A 17,023-nucleotide genomic window follows, 5' to 3' on the forward strand; every position below is an offset into this window, starting at 1 on the left:
GGTGTCACTCAGGTGTATCACAGGTCACACAGGTGTCACTCAGGTGTATCAGAGATCACTCAGGTGTGTCCCCGGGTGTCACTCAGGTGTGTCCCCAGCAGGTGCACCTGTCCCCGTTGGAGCTGGTGGCCCTCGAGTCCCACCTGTCCCTGGGGGTGGGCACAGGTGACACAGGTGTCACTCAGGTGTCACTGAGGTGTCACTCAGGTGTATCACAGGTCACACAGGTGTCACTCAGGTGTATCAGAGATCACTCAGGTGTATCAGCTGTCACTCAGGTGTCACTCAGGTGTCACTCAGGTGTATCACAGGTCACTCAGGTGTATCAGCTGTCACTCAGGTGTCACTCAGGTGGCACAGGTGTCACTCAGGTGTCACTCAGGTGTCACTCAGGTGTCACTCAGGTGTCACTCAGGTGTCACTCAGGTGTATCAGAGGTCACTCAGGTGTGTCCCCGGGTGTCACTCAGGTGTCACTCAGGTGTCACTCAGGTGTGTCCCCAGCAGGTGGACCTGTCCCCGTTCGAGCTGGTGGCCCTCGAGTCCCACCTGTCGCGCTACGCGGCCGATTGGTTCCTGCCGCGCTTCCGCGTCACGCGGCGCCTGCTGTGGGACGTGGCCGCCGCCCCCGAGCCGCCGCCCCGCCCCAAGCCCGTGCGCATGAAGGTCAACAGGTGAGCGGGCACACCTGGGCGCACCTGGGGGGGTTTGGGCACACCTGGGGGGGTTTGGGCACACCTGGGAGGGGTTTGGGCACACCTGGGCACACCTGGGAGGGGTTTGGGCACACCTGGGCACACCTGGGGGGGTTTGGGCACACCTGGGAGGGGTTTGGGCACACCTGGGCACACCTGGGAGGGGTTTGGGCACACCTGGGCACACCTGGGAGGGGTTTGGGCACACCTGGGAGGGGTTTGGGCACACCTGGGCACACCTGGGAGGGGTTTGGGCACACCTGGGAGGGGGTTTGGGCACACCTGGGCACACCTGGGATGGGTTTGGGCACACCTGGGCACACCTGGGGTGGGTTTGGGCACACCTGGGCACACCTGGGAGGGGTTTGGGCACACCTGGGGGAGGTTTGGGGACACCTGGGGGGGGGGTTGGGGACACCTGGGTGCAGCTGGGGGTAGTTGGGAAGGGTTTTTGCACACCTGGGCACACCTGGGTGCTGGTGGGAGGGGTTTGGGCACACCTGGGCACACCTGGGCACACCTGGGAGGGGCATGGGCACACCTGGGCAGTGGTGGGAGGGGTTTGGGCACACCTGAGGGTACCTGGGGTGGGTTTTTGCACACCTGGGCACACCTGGGGGTGTTTGGGCACACCTGGGCACACCTGGGGGGGTTTGGGCACACCTGGGATGGGTTTGGGAACACTTGGGCACTGCTAGGAGGGGTTTGGGGCACACCTGGGGGAGATTGGGCACACCTGGGCACACCTGGGAGGGGCATGGGCACACCTGGGCACACCTGGGGGTACCTGGGGTGGGTTTTTGCACACCTGGGCACACCTGGGGGGGGGTCTGGGCACACCTGGGGGTACTTGGGGTGGGGTTTTGCACACCTGGGCACACGTGGGGTGGGGCATGGGCACACCTGGGCACACCTGGGAGGGGGTTTGGGCACACCTGGGCACTGGTGGGTGGGTTTGGGCACACCTGGGTTACCTGGGAGGCGGTTGGGGGATACCTGGGCACACCTGGGCACACCTGGGGGGGTTTGGGCACACCTGGGGGGGTTTGGGCACACCTGGGAGGGTTTGGGGATATCTGGGGATACCTGGGGTGCAGTTTGGGCACACCTGGGGCACCTGGGAGGGGTTTGGGGGTAGCTGGGCACACCTGGGAGGGGGTTTGGGAACACCTGGGCACACCTGGGGTACCTGGGGGGGGTCTGGGGATAGCTGGGCACACCTGGGAGGGGGTTTGGGAGCACCTGGACACAGCTGGGGTGGGGGGGTTGGGAGTACCTGGGCACACCTGGGCACACCTGGGGGGGGTTTGGGCACACCTGGGGGTACCTGGGAAGGACTTTTGCACACCTGGGCACACCTGGGATGGGTTTGGGCACACCTTGGGCACTGCTAGGAGGGATTTGGGCACACCTGGGCACACCTGGGGGAGCTTGGGCACACCTGGGCACAGCTGGGGGGGGTTGGGCACACCTGGGCACACCTGGGAAGGGTTTGGGTGCACCTCGGCACTGGTGGGAGGGGTTTGGGCACACCTGGACACACCTGGGCACACCTGGGGGGGGGTCTGGGCACACCTGGGGGTACCTGGGAAGGGTTTTTGCACACCTGGGCACACGTGGGGTGGGGTTTGGGCACACCTGGGCATACCTGGGGGTACCTGTTGTGGGGTTTGGGCACACCTGGGGTACTTGGGGTGGGGTTTGGGCACACCTGGGCACACCTGGGAGGGGTTTGGGCACACCTGGGAGGGGTTTGGGCACACCTGGGAGGGGTTTGGGCACACCTGGGAGGGGTTTGGGCACACCTGGGCACACCTGGGCATACCTGGGAGGGGGCTTGGGGATACCTGGGCGCACCTGGGGGGGTTTGCAACACCTGGGGGGGGTTTGGGCACACCTGGGCACACCTGGGCACACCTGGGCACTGGTGGGAGGGGTTTGGGCATACCTGGGCACTGGTGGGAGGGGTTTGGGCACACCTGGGCACACCTGGGAGGGGTTTGGGCACACCTGGGGGGGTTTGGGGATATCTGGGGATACCTGGGGTGGGGTTTGGGCACACCTGGGCACACCTGGGGGAGCTTGGGCACACCTGGGAGGGGCATGGGCACACTTGGGGGCACCTGGGGGTACCTGGGGTGGGTTTTTGCACACCTGGGCACACCTGGGGAGGGGTCTGGGCACACCTGGGCACACCTGGGGGTGTTTGGGCACACCTGGGCACACCTGGGCACACCTGGGCACAGCGGTGGGCGTGTCCCCGGCCCCGCCCTGACCCCGCCCCCTTTCCCAGGATGCTGCAGCCGGTGCCGAAGGCGGAGCCCCGGGCGGTGCTGCTGCTCCCCGCCCCCCGCCCCGCCCCCGGGGGCGTGGCCTCGCCCAGCCCCGCCCCCGCTGCGCCCGGCCCCGCCCCCGCCGCGCCCGGCCCCGCCCCCCTGCTGGTGGCCCCGCCCCTCGTCACGCTGGGACACGCCCAGGCCCCGCCCCCCGGGGCCGGCCCCGCCCCCTTGGTGACGCCGCAGGGGGCGGGGCTGAACCTGGGGCTGGGATTGGCCCTGGCCCCGCCCCGGGCCACGCCCACGCTGCTGGCTCCGCCCCCCGGAGGGCCCGCCCACGGTGAGGGGCGGGGCTTGGTGGGCTGGGGTAATTAATGGGTGGGGTTAATTAATGGGTGGGGTTAATTAATGGGTGGGGTTAATTGGGGTGGGGTTAATTAAGGGTGGGGTTAATTAATGGGTGGGGTTAATTAATGGGTGGGGTTAATTGGGGTGGGGTTAATTAAGGGTGGGGTTAATTAATGGGTGGGGTTAATTAATGGGTGGGGTTAATTAATGGGTGGGGTTAATTAATGGGTGGGGTTAATTAAGGGTGGGGTTAATTAAGGGTGGGGTTAATTAAGGGTGGGGTTAATTAAGGGTGGGGTTAATTAGGGTGGGGTTAATTGGGGTGTGGTTAATTAAGGGGGGATTAATTGGGGTGGGGTTAATTGGGGTGGGGTTAATTAAGGGTGGAAGTTAATTGGGGTGGGGTTAATTGGGGTGGGGTTAATTAAGGGTGGAAGGTTATTAGGGAGGGTAATTAAGGGCAAGGACCTAATTAAAATGGGTGTTAACGAGTGTGGGGTTAATTGGGGTGGGGTTAATTAATGGGCAGAGTTAATTAAGAGCAGGGTTAATTGGGGCAGGGTTAATTAAGAATGAAAGTTTATTTGGGAGGGTAATTAAGGGTGAGGGGTTAATTAAGGACGGGTGTTAATGACAGTGGAGTTAATTATGGGTGAGGGGTTAATTGGGGCGGGGGTTAATTAGCGGGGGTTAATTGGGGTGGGTTTAATTAGGGGTGGGAGTGAATTAGCGGTGGGGTTAATTAGCAGAAAGGGTTTAATTAAGGGGGAATTGATTAGAATTAAGGATTAATTGGAAACATGAGTTAATTGAGGCGGTTAATTAAGGTTGGCTTAATTAGGGATGAGGATTAATTGAGAGAATTAATTAGGAATCACAATTAATTGAGAGTGAGGCTTAATGAGTGTGGTTTAATTGGGATGAGGCTTAATTAGAAATGGGGCTTAATTGTGGGGTTAATTGGGGGAAGAGCTTAATTAACGGTGGGGCTAATTAGTGGGGTTAATTAAGGACGTGGCTTAAATTTGGGTGGGGCTTAATGGCCGAAGCTTAATTGGGGAGGAGCTTAATTACGGCGGGGGCTAATTAGCAAGGGGTGGGGCTGAATTCTGTGGGCTTTAATTAGCTGAGGGTTAATTAGGGTTTAATTAATGCAAATTTAATTAGGGCTGTGACTTTATAATGAGGTTTGGGGTCTAATTAGGGGCGGAGCTTTGTGTATTTAAATGAGGTGGGCGTGGCTTATTTTGTTCCTTCCCTCCCCAGCTCTCCCGGCCGCCTCCTTGGCCACGCCCACCCCCGCAGGAGGCCCCGCCCCCGCGGCCCCGCCCACGCCAAATATGGGCAAGGGGGCGGGGCCAGCGGCGGCCCCGCCCGTGGCCGCCTTCGCGCTGCCCCAGCGGCTCCTGCTGGCCCCGGACATGCAGGCCCGGCTGCCCTGTAAGCCACGCCCCCTCATCTGCATCTCATTTGCATGCGCGCGCTTGGAAAGCTTTCCTGATCTCTCAATTTCAGAACTTTTTTGCCTGAAATTGCCCCGAATTTCCTCAAAATTTCCACTAAACGGTCTCAGAACTGCTCTTAAAACCATTCTTTCCTTTTTTGTTTGCATTTCATTTGCATCTCATTTGCATAAACACTCTTTAAAAGCTTTTCTGATCCTTCAAAAAATTCTGGAACTTTTTTGCCTAAAATTGCCCCAAATTTCCTCAAAATTTCCACCAAATGGTCTCAGAACTGCTCTTAAAACCATTGTTTGCTTTTTGTTTGCATCTTATTTGCATCTCATTTGCATGACCGCTCTTTAAAAGCTTTCCATATTTGTCAAAAATTCTAAACATTTTATCTTGAATTGCCCCAAATTTCCTCAAAATTTCCACCACATGGTCTCAAAATTTCTCCTAAAACCTTTATTTCCTATTTATTTGCATATTATTTGCATACTTTTTGCATCTCATTTGCATGGACGCACTTTAAAAGCTTTTCTGGTCCTTCAAATAATTCTGAAAGTTTTTGGTCTAAAATTTTCCTAAATTTCCTTAAAATTTCCATCAAACGATCTCGAAATTGCTCCTAAAACCATTATTTGCTTTTTGTTTGTGTGTTATTTGCATATAATTTACATCTCATTTGCATGATCGCTCTTTAAAAGCTTTCCCAATTTGTCAAATAATTTTAAAGATTTTGTCTGAAATTGCCCCAAATTTCCTCAATTTTTCCACCAAATGGTCTCAAAACTGCTCCTAAAACCATTATTTCTTTTTTGTTTGCATCTCATTTGCATCTCATTTGCATGAACACTCTTTAAAAGCTTTCCCGATTTGTCAAATAAGTCTAATGATTTTATCTTGAATTGCCCTAAATTTCCTCAAAATTTCCACCAAATGGTCTCAAAACTGTTCCTAAAACCATTATTTCATTGTTGTTTGCATCTTATTTGCATATTATTTACATCTCATTTGCATGGACACGCTTTAAAAGCTTTTGCGATCTCTCGAACAATTTCGGAATTTTTTTGCCTAAAATTGCCCCGAATTTCCTCAAAATTTCCACCAAATGGGCTCAAAACTTCTCCTAAAACTATTGTTTCCTTTTTGTTTGCATCTCATTTGCATCTCATTTGCATGACCACTCTTTAAAAGCTTTCCTGATCCTTCAGATAATTTTAAAGATTTTTTTCTTAAATTGCCCCAAATTTCCTCAAAATTTCCACCAAATGGTCTCAGAACTGCTCCTAAAACCTTTATTTCCTATTTATTTGCATATTATTTACATATAATTTGCATATCGTTTGCATGAGCGCTCTTTAGAAGCTTTTCTGATTCATCAAATAATTCTAAAGATTTTGTTTTAAATTGCCCAAATTTCCACCAAACGGTCTCAAAATTGCTCCTAAAAACATTATTTCATTTTGTTGGCATCTTATTTGCATCTCATTTACATGGACGCGCTTTAAAAGCTTTCCTGAGCCTTCAAGTAATTCTGAAAGTTTTTCATCTAAAATTGCCCCAAATTTCCTCAAAATTTCCACCAAACGATCTCAAAATTGCTGCTAAAACCATTATTTCCTTCTTGTTCGTGTGTTATTTGCATATAATTTACATCTCATTTGCATGACCGCTCTTTAAAAGCTTTCCCAATTTGTCAAATAATTGTAAAGATTTTGTCTGAAATTGCCCCAAATTTCCTCAATTTTTCCACCAAATGGTCTCAAAACTGCTCCTTAAACCATTATTTCTTTTTTGTTTCCATCTCATTTGCATCTCATTTGCATGAACACGCTTTAAAAGCTTTTCTGATCCTTCAAATAATTCTGAAAGTTTTTCCTTTAAAATTTCCCTAAATTTCCTTAAAATTTCCACCAAACGGCCTAAAAACCATTCCTAAAATAATTTCATTTTTGTTTGCATTTTATTTGCATCTCATTTGCATGAATGTTCTTTGAAAGGTTTCCTGGTTGTTCAAATAATTCTAGAGATTTTTTTCTGAAATTGCCCCAAATTTCCTCAAAATTTCCAACAAATGGTCTCAGAACTGCTCCTAAAACCTTTATTTCCTATTTATTTGCATATAATTTGCATATTTTTTGCATCTCATTTGCATGGATGTACTTTAAAAGCTTTTCTGGTCCTTCAAATAATTCTGAAAGTTTTTGGTCTAAAATTTCCTTAAATTTCCTTAAAATTTCCTCCAATCGATCTCAAAATTGCTGCTAAAGCCATTATTTCCTTTTTGTTTGTGTGTTATTTGCATATAATTTACATCTCATTTGCATGAATGCTCTTGAAAGCTTTCCCAATTTGCCAAATAATTTTAAAGATTTTATCTTGAATTGCCCCAAATTTCCTCAAAATTTCTACCACGTGGTCTCAAAACCGTTTCCAAAACCATTATTTTCCTTTTATTTGCATATCGTTTGCATATTATTTGCATGAACGCTCTTTAAAAGCTTTTTTGGTCCTTCAAATCTCAAAATTTTCACTAAAATTGCCCCAAATTTCCTCAAAATCTACAGTAAATTGTCTCAGCACTGCTTCTAAAAGCATTATTCCCTTTTTATTTGCATCTCATTTGCATGGACTCCCTTTAAAAGCTTCTCTGATCCTTCAAATAATTCTGGAAGTTTTTTGCCTGAAAGTGCCCCAAATTTCCTCAAAATTTCCACCAAATAGTCTCAAAACTGTTCCTAAGACCATTATTTCATTGTTGTTTGCATATTATTTGCATATTATTTGCATCTCATTTGCATGGACACGCTTTAAAAGCTTTTCCAATCTCTCGAACAATTTTGGAACTTTTTTGCCTAAAATTGCCCCAAATTTCCTCAAAATTTCCACCAAATGGTCTCAGAACTGCTCTTAAAACCATTCTTTCCTTTTTGTTTGCATCTCATTTGCATCTCATTTGCATGGATCTGCTTTAAAAGCTTTCCTGATTCTTCAAATAATTCTAAAGCTTTTTTCTTAAATTGCTGCAAATCTCCTCAAAATTTCCACCACATGGTCTCAAAATTGCTCCTAAAACATTTATTTCTTATTTATTTGCATATTATTTGCATTTTTTTTTTTGCGTCTTATTTGCATGGACGCGCTTGGAAAGCTTTTCTGATTCCTCAAACAATTCTGGAACTTTTTTGCCTGAAATTGCCCCAAATTTTCTCAAAATTTCCACCACATGGTCCCGAAAACCGTTCCTAAAACCATTATTTCCTTTTTGTTTGCATATAATTTGCATCTCATTTGCATGAGCGCTCTTTAGAAGCTTTTCTGATTCTTCAAATAATTCTGAAGATTTTGTCTTTGATTGCCCCAAATTTCCACCAAATGGTCTCAAAATTGCTCCTAAAAACATTATTTCCCTTTTGGTTGCATCTTATTTGCATTTCATTTGCATAGATGTGCTTTAAAAGCTTTTCTGATCCTTCAAACAATTCTGAAAGGTTTTTGCCTGAAATTGCCCCAAATTTCCTCAAAATTTCCACCAAATGGGCTCAAAACTGCTCCTAAAGCCATTCTTTCCTTTTTGTTTGCATATTATTTGCATCTCATTTGCATGAACGCTCTTTAAAAGCTTTCCAAATTCGTCAAATAATTCTAAAGCTTTTTTCTTGAATTGCCGCAAATTTCCTCGAAATTTCCACCAAGTGGCCTCAAAACTCCTCTTAAAACCATTCTTTCCTTTTTGTTTGCATCTTATTTGCATCTCATTTGCATAAACACTCTTTAAAAGCTTTTCTGATCCTTCAAACAATTCGGGGAACTTTTTTGCCTAAAATTGCCCCAAATTTCCTTAAAATTTCCACCAAATGGGCTCAAAATTGCTCCTAAATCCATTATTCCCTTCTGTTTGCATCTCATTTGCATCTCATTTGCATAAATGCTCTTTAAACCTTTTCTTAGTCTCTAAAACAATTCTGGGATTTTTTTCCCAAAATCGCCCCAAATTCCCTCAAAATTTCCCCCAAATCCTCTCCAACCCCTTCTCTAAACTTTTATTTCTCGTTCTCATCTGCATCTCATTTGCATAAACATACATTCAAATCCTTCCTTGTTCTTAAAAGAGTTTGGGGAATTTTCCATAAAATTGCCCAAAATCTCATCGGAATTTCCCCCAAATTGGCGTAAAATTTTCTCCAAAATCCTGGTTTTGTCTTCATTTGCATCTCATTTGCATCTCGTTTCCTGAGACGTTCCTGGTCCCTAAAACAATTCCCAAAGTTTTTCGTAGAGTTCTCTGAAATTAGCATCTCATTTGCATAATTTCCCCCACGAATGCTTTAAAGAGTTTATCCACGCTCCTCATTAGCACTTAATTTGCATGACATTCGGTTTTTTGCATCTCATTTGCATAATCTCAGGAAAGTACCTTAAAAAACCGTAGCAGTATTTCGTATTAGTATCTAATTTGCATAATTATGCTCATTAGCATCTGATTTACATGAGATCACCAAAAGCTTTTAAAGCGCGTTGTTGCGTCACTCATAAACACCTGATTTGCATAATGACGCTTCTCATTAGCATCTCATTTGCATGAGCACCTTCAAAGTCTTGCCTTGAGACACAAATTCACCTTGGTAGCTCCTTAATTATCTCCCTAATTAGCCCCTAATTTGCATAATTAACCCCCCCGAATTCCCAATTTTGACTCAAAAAATTCCCCCAAATCTTTCTCTACTCATTAGCACCGCCTTTATTAGCATATAATTTGCATATTTATTGCTAGTGATCCCAAAACCTGCCCTGGCACTGTTCCTCATTAGCATCTAATTTGCATAAATTTCTCAAAACCTCTACTAATAATCTTCATTTCAGTTTGAATTGTAATACAGTTTGCATTTTTAAAATATAATTTGCATAAAAATATGGTTTAATTTGCATAGAACACATACTATAATTTTCCTTGGAAAGAAATAATTACTAGCATCTTATTTGCATAAATTTGCAAAGCCGCTTTAAGGAGCTCAGTGACGCTTCTAATTAACATCTCATTTGCATAAGTGGGGTTTTCGTTATGATCTCATTTGCATAAACGTCCCACAATGCCTTTAAAGAGCTCAGTCAAGCCTCTCATTAGCATATCATTTGCATAGGCACGATCCTTATTGGCACTTAATTAGCATGTAATTTGCTTATGTACGGCCCTTATTAGCATCTCATTTGCATGAGCTCACCCCTTTCTCTCTAAATCACTCAGCTTTGTGTCTTGCCGAAATCTAATTTGCATAGAGCGCTTCTCATTAGCGTGTCATTTGCATAAGCACCTTCGGGCTCTTTCCATTCAGCGACAAAATTTCCCTTGGCAACCCCTAATTAACGCCTCATTTGCATAATCACCCCGGGGTTTTTTGGGAAACTCCTCCCTTTCCCTCTCCCCACCCCCTAATTAACCCCTAATTCCCCCCCTAATTTGCATAATCACCCCCGGGATTTTTTTAGAGAACCCCTCCCTCCCCCTTCCCCCCACCCCCAGATATAAATTTTGGAATTCCCAAATTCCCAAATTTTGCCTTTTTTCCCCCAAAAACCTCCCCAAAAAATCCCCGAAATGTCATTTATTATCCATTTTATTACTCCCTAATTTGCATAATTTGCCTATAATTTACATAATTATCCCAGGATTTTTTTGCAAACCCCTCCCTGCCCCTCCCCCACCCCCCAAATATGAATTTTTAAAATCACAAATTCCCAAATTTTCCCTTTTTCCCCCCAAAATCTCCCCAAAAATCCCCAAAATTTCCTTTATTACCCCCTGATTTAACCCCTAATTACTCCTAATTTGCATAATGACCCCGGGACTTTTTAGGGAACCCCTCCCTCCGCTTCCCCCACACCCCAAATATAAATTTTGGAATCCCCAAAATCCCAAATTTTCCTTTTTTTCCCCCAAAATGCCTCTAAAAATTCCTGAAATTTCACTTATTGTCCCCCTAATTAACCCCTAATTACCCCCTAATTTGCATAATCACCCCGGGATTTTTTAGGGAACCCCTCCCCTCACCCTGTCCCCCACCCCCAAATCTCAATTTTGGAATCCCCAAAGTCCCAAATTTTCCCTTTTTTCCGCCAAAACCTCCCATAAAAATCCCCAAAATTTCCTTGATTACCCCAGTAATTAACCCCCTAATTTACATAATTACACCGGGATTTTTTTGGGATTTTTTAGGGAACCCCTCCCTCCCCCTCCCCCACGCCCAAAATATGGACTTTTAAAATCCCCAAAGTCCCAAATTTTGCCTTTTTTTCCCCCAAAATCGCAGCGGAGGCGAAGTCGTCAGCCTGGGCCAGCTGGCGGCCCTGGCCCCAGCACCGCCCCGCCCCCCGCGGGGGGCGGGGCCAAGCCCTCGCCCCCTCCCACCGCCCGCCGTGGCCCCGCCCCCCGCCGCCGCCTCGGCCCCGCCCCCTCTGACGCTGCAGCTCCAGGGCAGCAAAGTGACGCTTGGCCCCGCCCCCCACCGCTGAGGCACCTGGCGCTGGCTCCGCCCCCCCCGGCCGGGGGGCTCGCTCGTGAGTGCAAAATTGGGGATTCTGAGGGGAAAGTGTGGGAATTTTGGGGGATTTGAGGGGAAATATGGGAATTTTGGGTTAAAAATGTGGGCATTTGGGGAAAAAAATTGTGAGTTTTTGGAGGTTTTTTTGGTGATTTTTGAGTGGTTTTTTTGGTGAATTTTTGGGGGGAGTTTTGGGAAATCTGAGGGAAAAATGGTGGAAGTTTGAGGAAAAAAATGGGATTTGGGATTAAATTTCAGAGTTTTTGAGGGGAAAATCTGGGTGGAATTTGAGAATTTTGAGGGAAATTTGGGAATTTTTGAGGGAAATTTGGAAGTTTTGAGGAGTATTTGAGGGCAAGTCAGGCTTGGCCCCGCCCCCCCCCCGCTGAGGCACCTGGCGCTGGCTCCGCCCCCCGGCCGGGGGCTCGCTCGTGAGTGCAAAATTGGGGAATTCTGAGGGGAAAATTTGGGAATTTTGAGAATCTGAGGGAAAATATGGGAATTTTGGGTTAAAATGTGGGAGTTTGGGAAAAAAATGGGGATTTTTGAAAATTTTTTGGTGATTTTTTGAAGGTTATTTGTGATTTTGAGGGGGAGTTTCAGGAAACGTGAGAGAAAAATGGTGGAAGTTTGAGGAAAAACTTGGGATTTTGGGTAAAATGTCAGAGGTTTTGAGGGGGAAATCTGGGTGGAATTTGGGAATTACAGGAAAAAAGTTGGGAATTTTGGGAGTTTTGTGGAATTTTTTTGGGGCCAAGTCAGGCTTGGCCCCGCCCCCCCGCTGAGGCACCTGGCGCTGGCCCCGCCCCCACCGGCCGGGGGCTCGCTCGTGAGTGCAAAATTGGGGAATTCTGAGGGGAAAGTTTGGGAATTTTGGGAATTTGAGGGGAAATATGAGAAGTTTGGAGTGAAAAATGTGGGAATTTGGGGGGAAAAATTGTGAGTTTTTGGAGGTTTTTTGGTGATTTTTGAGTGGTTTTTTGGTGAATTTTGGGGGGAGTTTTGGGAAATCTGAGGGAAAAATGGTGGAAGTTTGAGGAAAAAAATGGGATTTGGGATAAAATTTCAGAGTTTTGAGGGGAAATCTGGGTGGAATTTGAGAATTTTGAGGGAAATTTGGGAATTTTTGAGGGAAATTTGGGAGTTTTGAGGAGTATTTAAGGCCAAGTCAGGCTTGGCCCCGCCCCCCCCCCGCTGAGGCACCTGGCGCTGGCTCCGCCCCCCCGGCCGGGGGCTCGCTCGTGAGTGCAAAATTGGGGAATTCTGAGGGGAAAGTTTGGGAATTTTGGGGATTTAGGGGGAAAATATGGGAATTTTTGGGTTAAAATGTGGGAGTTTGGGAAAAAAAATGGGGATTTTTGAAAATTTTTTGGCGATTTTTGAGGGTTTTTTTGCAATTTTTGGGGGGGAATTCTGTGGAATTTGATTGAAAAATGGGTGGAATTTGAGGGAAAAAAAATGGGATTTGGGATAAAATTTCACAGTTTTGAGGGGGAAATCTGGGTGGAACTTGAGAATTTTGAGGGAAATTTGACAGTTTTTGGGGAAATTTGGGAGTTTTTGAGGAGTTGTTTGAGGCCAAGTCAGGCTTGGCCCCGACCCCCCCGCGCTGAAGGCCCTCGCCCAGGAGTCCCAAAATTTAGGAATTTTGAGGAAATGTGTGGGGAAAATTTTGGGAATTTTGGGAATCTAGAGGGAAATATGGGAGGTTTTGGGGGAAAATGTGGGAGTTTGGGAAAGAAATTGGGAAGTTTAAAAAATTTTTGGTGATTTTTGAGGTTTTTTTTTGTGATTTTGAGGGGGAGTTTTGGGAAATTTGAGGGGAAAAAAGGTGGAAGTTTTGAGGAAAAACTTGGGATTTGGGGTAAAATGTCAGAGTTTTGAGGGGAAATCTGGGTGGGATTTGGGAATTACAGGAAAAAAGTTGGGAATTTTGGGAGTTTTGTGGAATTTTTTGAGGCCAACTCAGGCTTGGCCCCACCCCCCCGCTGAGGCACCTGGCGCTGGCTCCGCCCCCCGGCCGGGGGCTCGCTCGTGAGTGCAAAATTGGGGATTCTGAGGGGAAAGTGTGGGAATTTTGGGGATTTGAGGGGAAATATGTGAAGTTTGGGTTAAAATGTGGGAGTTTGGGGAAAAAATTGTGAGTTTTTGGAGGTTTTTTTGGTGATTTTTGAGTGGTTTTTTGGTGAATTTTGGAGGGGAGTTTTGGGAAATCTGAGGGAAAAAATGGTGTAAGTTTGAGGAAAAAAATGGGATTTGGGATAAAATGTCAGAGTTTTGAGGGGAAATCTGGGTGGAATTTGAGAATTTTGAGGGAAATTTGGGAATTTTTAGGGGAAATTTGGGCGTTTTGAGGAGTATTTGAGGCCAAGTCAGGCTTGGCCCCGCCCCCCCGCTGAGGCACCTGGCGCTGGCTCCGCCCCCCGGCCGGGGGCTCGCTCGTGAGTGCAAAATTGGGGGAATTCTGAGGGGAAAGTTTGGGGAATTTTGGGGATTTAGGGGGAAAATATGGGAATTTTGGGTTAAAATGTGGGAGTTTGGGAAAAAAATGGGGATTTTTGAAAATTTTTTGGCGATTTTTGAGGGTTTTTTTGCAATTTTTGGGGGGGAATTCTGTGGAATTTGATTGAAAAATGGGTGGAATTTGAGGAAAAAAAATGGGATTTGGGATAAAATTTCACAGTTTTGAGGGGAAATCTGGGTGGAACTTGAGAATTTTGAGGGAAATTTGACAGTTTTTGGGGGAAATTTGGGAGTTTTTGAGGAGTTGTTTGAGGCCAAGTCAGGCTTGGCCCCGACCCCACCCGCTGAGGCCCTCGCCCAGGAGTCCCCAAAATTTAGGAATTTTGAGGAAATGTGTGGGGAAAATTTGGGAATTTTGGGAATCTAGAGGGAAATATGGGAGGTTTTGGGGGAAAATGTGGGAGTTTGGGAAAGAAATTGGGAAGTTTAAAAAATTTTTTTGGTGATTTTTGAGGTTTTTTTTTTGTGATTTTGAGGGGGAGTTTTGGGGAAATTTGAGGGGAAAAAAGGTGGAAGTTTGAGGAAAAAACTTGGGGATTTGGGGGTAAAATGTCAGAGTTTTGAGGGGAAATCTGGGTGGGATTTGGGAATTACAGGAAAAAAGTTGGGAATTTTGGGAGTTTTGTGGAATTTTTTGAGGCCAACTCAGGCTTGGCCCCACCCCCCCGCTGAGGCACCTGGCGCTGGCTCCGCCCCCCCCGGCCGGGGGGCTCGCTCGTGAGTGCAAAATTGGGGATTCTGAGGGGAAAGTTTGGGAATTTTGAGAATCTGAGGGAAAATATGGGAATTTTGGGTTAAAATGTGGGCATTTGGGGAAAAAATTGGGAGTTTTTGGAGGTTTTTTGGTGATTTTTGAGTGGTTTTTTGGTGAATTTTGGGGGGAGTTTTGGGAAATCTGAGGGAAAAATGGTGGAAGTTTGAGGAAAAAAATGGGATTTGGGATAAAATTTCAGAGTTTTGAGGGGAAATCTGGGTGAAAATTGAGAATTTTGAGGGAAGTTTGGGAATTTTGAGGGAAATTTGGGAGTTTTGAGGAGTATTTGAGGCCAAGTCAGGCTTGGCCCCGCCCCCCCCGCTGAGGCACCTGGCGCTGGCTCCGCCCCCCCGGCCGGGGGCTCGCTCGTGAGTGCAAAATTGGGGAATTCTGAGGGGAAAGTTTGGGAATTTTGGGGATTTGAGGGGAAATATGAGAAGTTTGGAGTGAAAATGTGGGAGTTGGGGAAAAAATTGTGAGTTTTTGGAGGTTTTTTTGGTGATTTTTGAGTGGTTTTTTGGTGAATTTTGGGGGGAGTTTTGGGGAAATCTGAGGGAAAAATGGTGGAAGTTTGAGGAAAAAAAATGGGATTTGGGATAAAATTTTCAGAGTTTTGAGGGGAAATCTGGGTGGGATTTGAGACTTTTGAGGGAAATTTGGGAATTTTGGGGGAAATTTGGGAGTTTTGAGGAATATTTGAGGGCAAGTCAGGCTTGGCCCCGCCCCCCGCTGAGGCACCTGGCGCTGGCTCCGCCCCCCCGGCCGGGGGCTCGCTCGTGAGTGCAAAATTGGGGATTCTGAGGGAAAAATGTGGGGAATTTTGGGGATTTAGGGGGAAAATATGGGAATTTTGGGTTAAAATGTGGGAGTTTGGGAAAAAAAAATGGGGATTTTTGAAAAATTTTGGTGATTTTTGAAGGGTTATTTGTGATTTTGAGGGGGAGTTTCAGGAAACGTGAGAGAAAAATGGTGGAAGTTTGAGGAAAAACTTGGGATTTGGGGTAAAATGTCAGAGTTTTGAGGGGAAATCTGGGTGGGATTCGGGAATTACAGGAAAAAAGTTGGGAATTTTGGGAGTTTTGTGGAATTTTTTGAGGCCAAGTCAGGCTTGGCCCCGCCCCCCCGCTGAGGCACACCTGGCGCTGGCTCCGCCCCCCGGCCGGGGGGCTCGCTCGTGAGTGCAAAATTGGGGAATTCTGAGGGGAAAGTGTGGGAATTTTGGGGATTTGAGGGGAAATATGAGAAGTTTGGAGTGAAAATGTGGGAATTTTGGGGGAAAAATTGTGAGTTTTTGGAGGTTTTTTGGTGATTTTTTGAGTGGTTTTTTTGGTGAATTTTGGGGGGAGTTTTGGGAAATCTGAGGGAAAAATGGTGGAAGTTTGAGGAAAAAAATGGGATTTGGGATAACATTTCAGAGTTTTGAGGGGAAATCTGGGTGGAATTTGAGAATTTTGCGGGAAATTTGGGAATTTTTGGGGGGAATTTTGGGAGTTTTGAGGAATTTTTTTGAGGCCAAGTCAGGCTTGGCCCCGCCCCCCCCGCTGAAGGCCTCGCCCAGGAGTCCCAAAATTTGAGAATTTTGGGGAAATTTGGCGGGAAAAATTGGGGAATTTTGGGAATTTGGGGGAAAATCTGGGAATTTTGGGGGGAAATGTTGGAGTTTTGGGAAAAATTTTGGGAGTTTTTTGGGTTTTATTTGAATGAAGGAAATGGGAAAAAACTGGGAGGATTTGGGGGGAAAAATAAGAAAAAATGTGGAAGAATTTGGGGAAAAATTACTGGAAAAACGGGAAATAAGTGGGGAAAAATGGGGAAAATTTTGGGGGGAGAAAAAGAAAAGGGCAAGAAAATTCAAAAAAACTAGGGAAAAATTGGGTGAAAATTGGGAAAAAATTGGGAGGAAATGGGGAGAAATGACGGAAAAATTGGAAAAAAATAGGGGAAAAGGGGAAAGAAATAGAAAAAATGTGGGAAAAAAATTTGGGGGAGAAGAAAGAAAAAATAGAGAGAAATTTGGGGGGAAAATGGGAAAAATTAGGAAAAACTTGGAGAAAAAATTGGGGGAAAATGAGAGGAAAAATTGGGAAAAAAACTCGGAAAATTTGGGGAGAAAAAGGAAAAAATGGGAAAGAAATAGGAAAAACTTAGGGACAAAGTAGTGGGAAAAAAACCTGAGAAAATATCGGGGGAAAAAAGAAAAAAATTGAGAGAAAAATGGGAAAAATTTGGAGAAAAATTAGGGGAAAATTGGAAAATTCAAAAAAACCAGGAAAGACGTGAGAAAAATGTGGGAAAAAATTGGGAAAAATGGGGGAAATTTGGGGAGAAATTAGAAGAAAGGGGGAAAAAAATAGGAAAAATTTGAGGAAAAATTAGTGGGAAAAATAGGGAAAAAAACTTGCGAAAATTTGGGGGGAAAAAAGGAAAAAATGGGGGAGAAA

The 17,023-nt window shown here is 46.2% G+C and overlaps 1 protein-coding gene across 1 annotated transcript in view; it reads left to right on the top strand.

The window, feature by feature from the left end:
• Positions 1–17,023, top strand: part of SRCAP (Snf2 related CREBBP activator protein) — a 129,183-nt gene that overhangs the window by 65,982 nt on the left and 46,178 nt on the right. Inside the window, 3 exon segments of the mRNA XM_064401832.1 lie at positions 504–673; positions 2,988–3,310; positions 4,585–4,884. Of these exon segments, the coding sequence (XP_064257902.1) occupies positions 504–673; positions 2,988–3,310; positions 4,585–4,884 (793 nt within the window).

The sequence above is a fragment of the Passer domesticus genome, chromosome 33, assembly GCF_036417665.1.
Source record: "Passer domesticus isolate bPasDom1 chromosome 33, bPasDom1.hap1, whole genome shotgun sequence".
In the NCBI taxonomy this organism is placed as follows: domain Eukaryota; kingdom Metazoa; phylum Chordata; class Aves; order Passeriformes; family Passeridae; genus Passer; species Passer domesticus.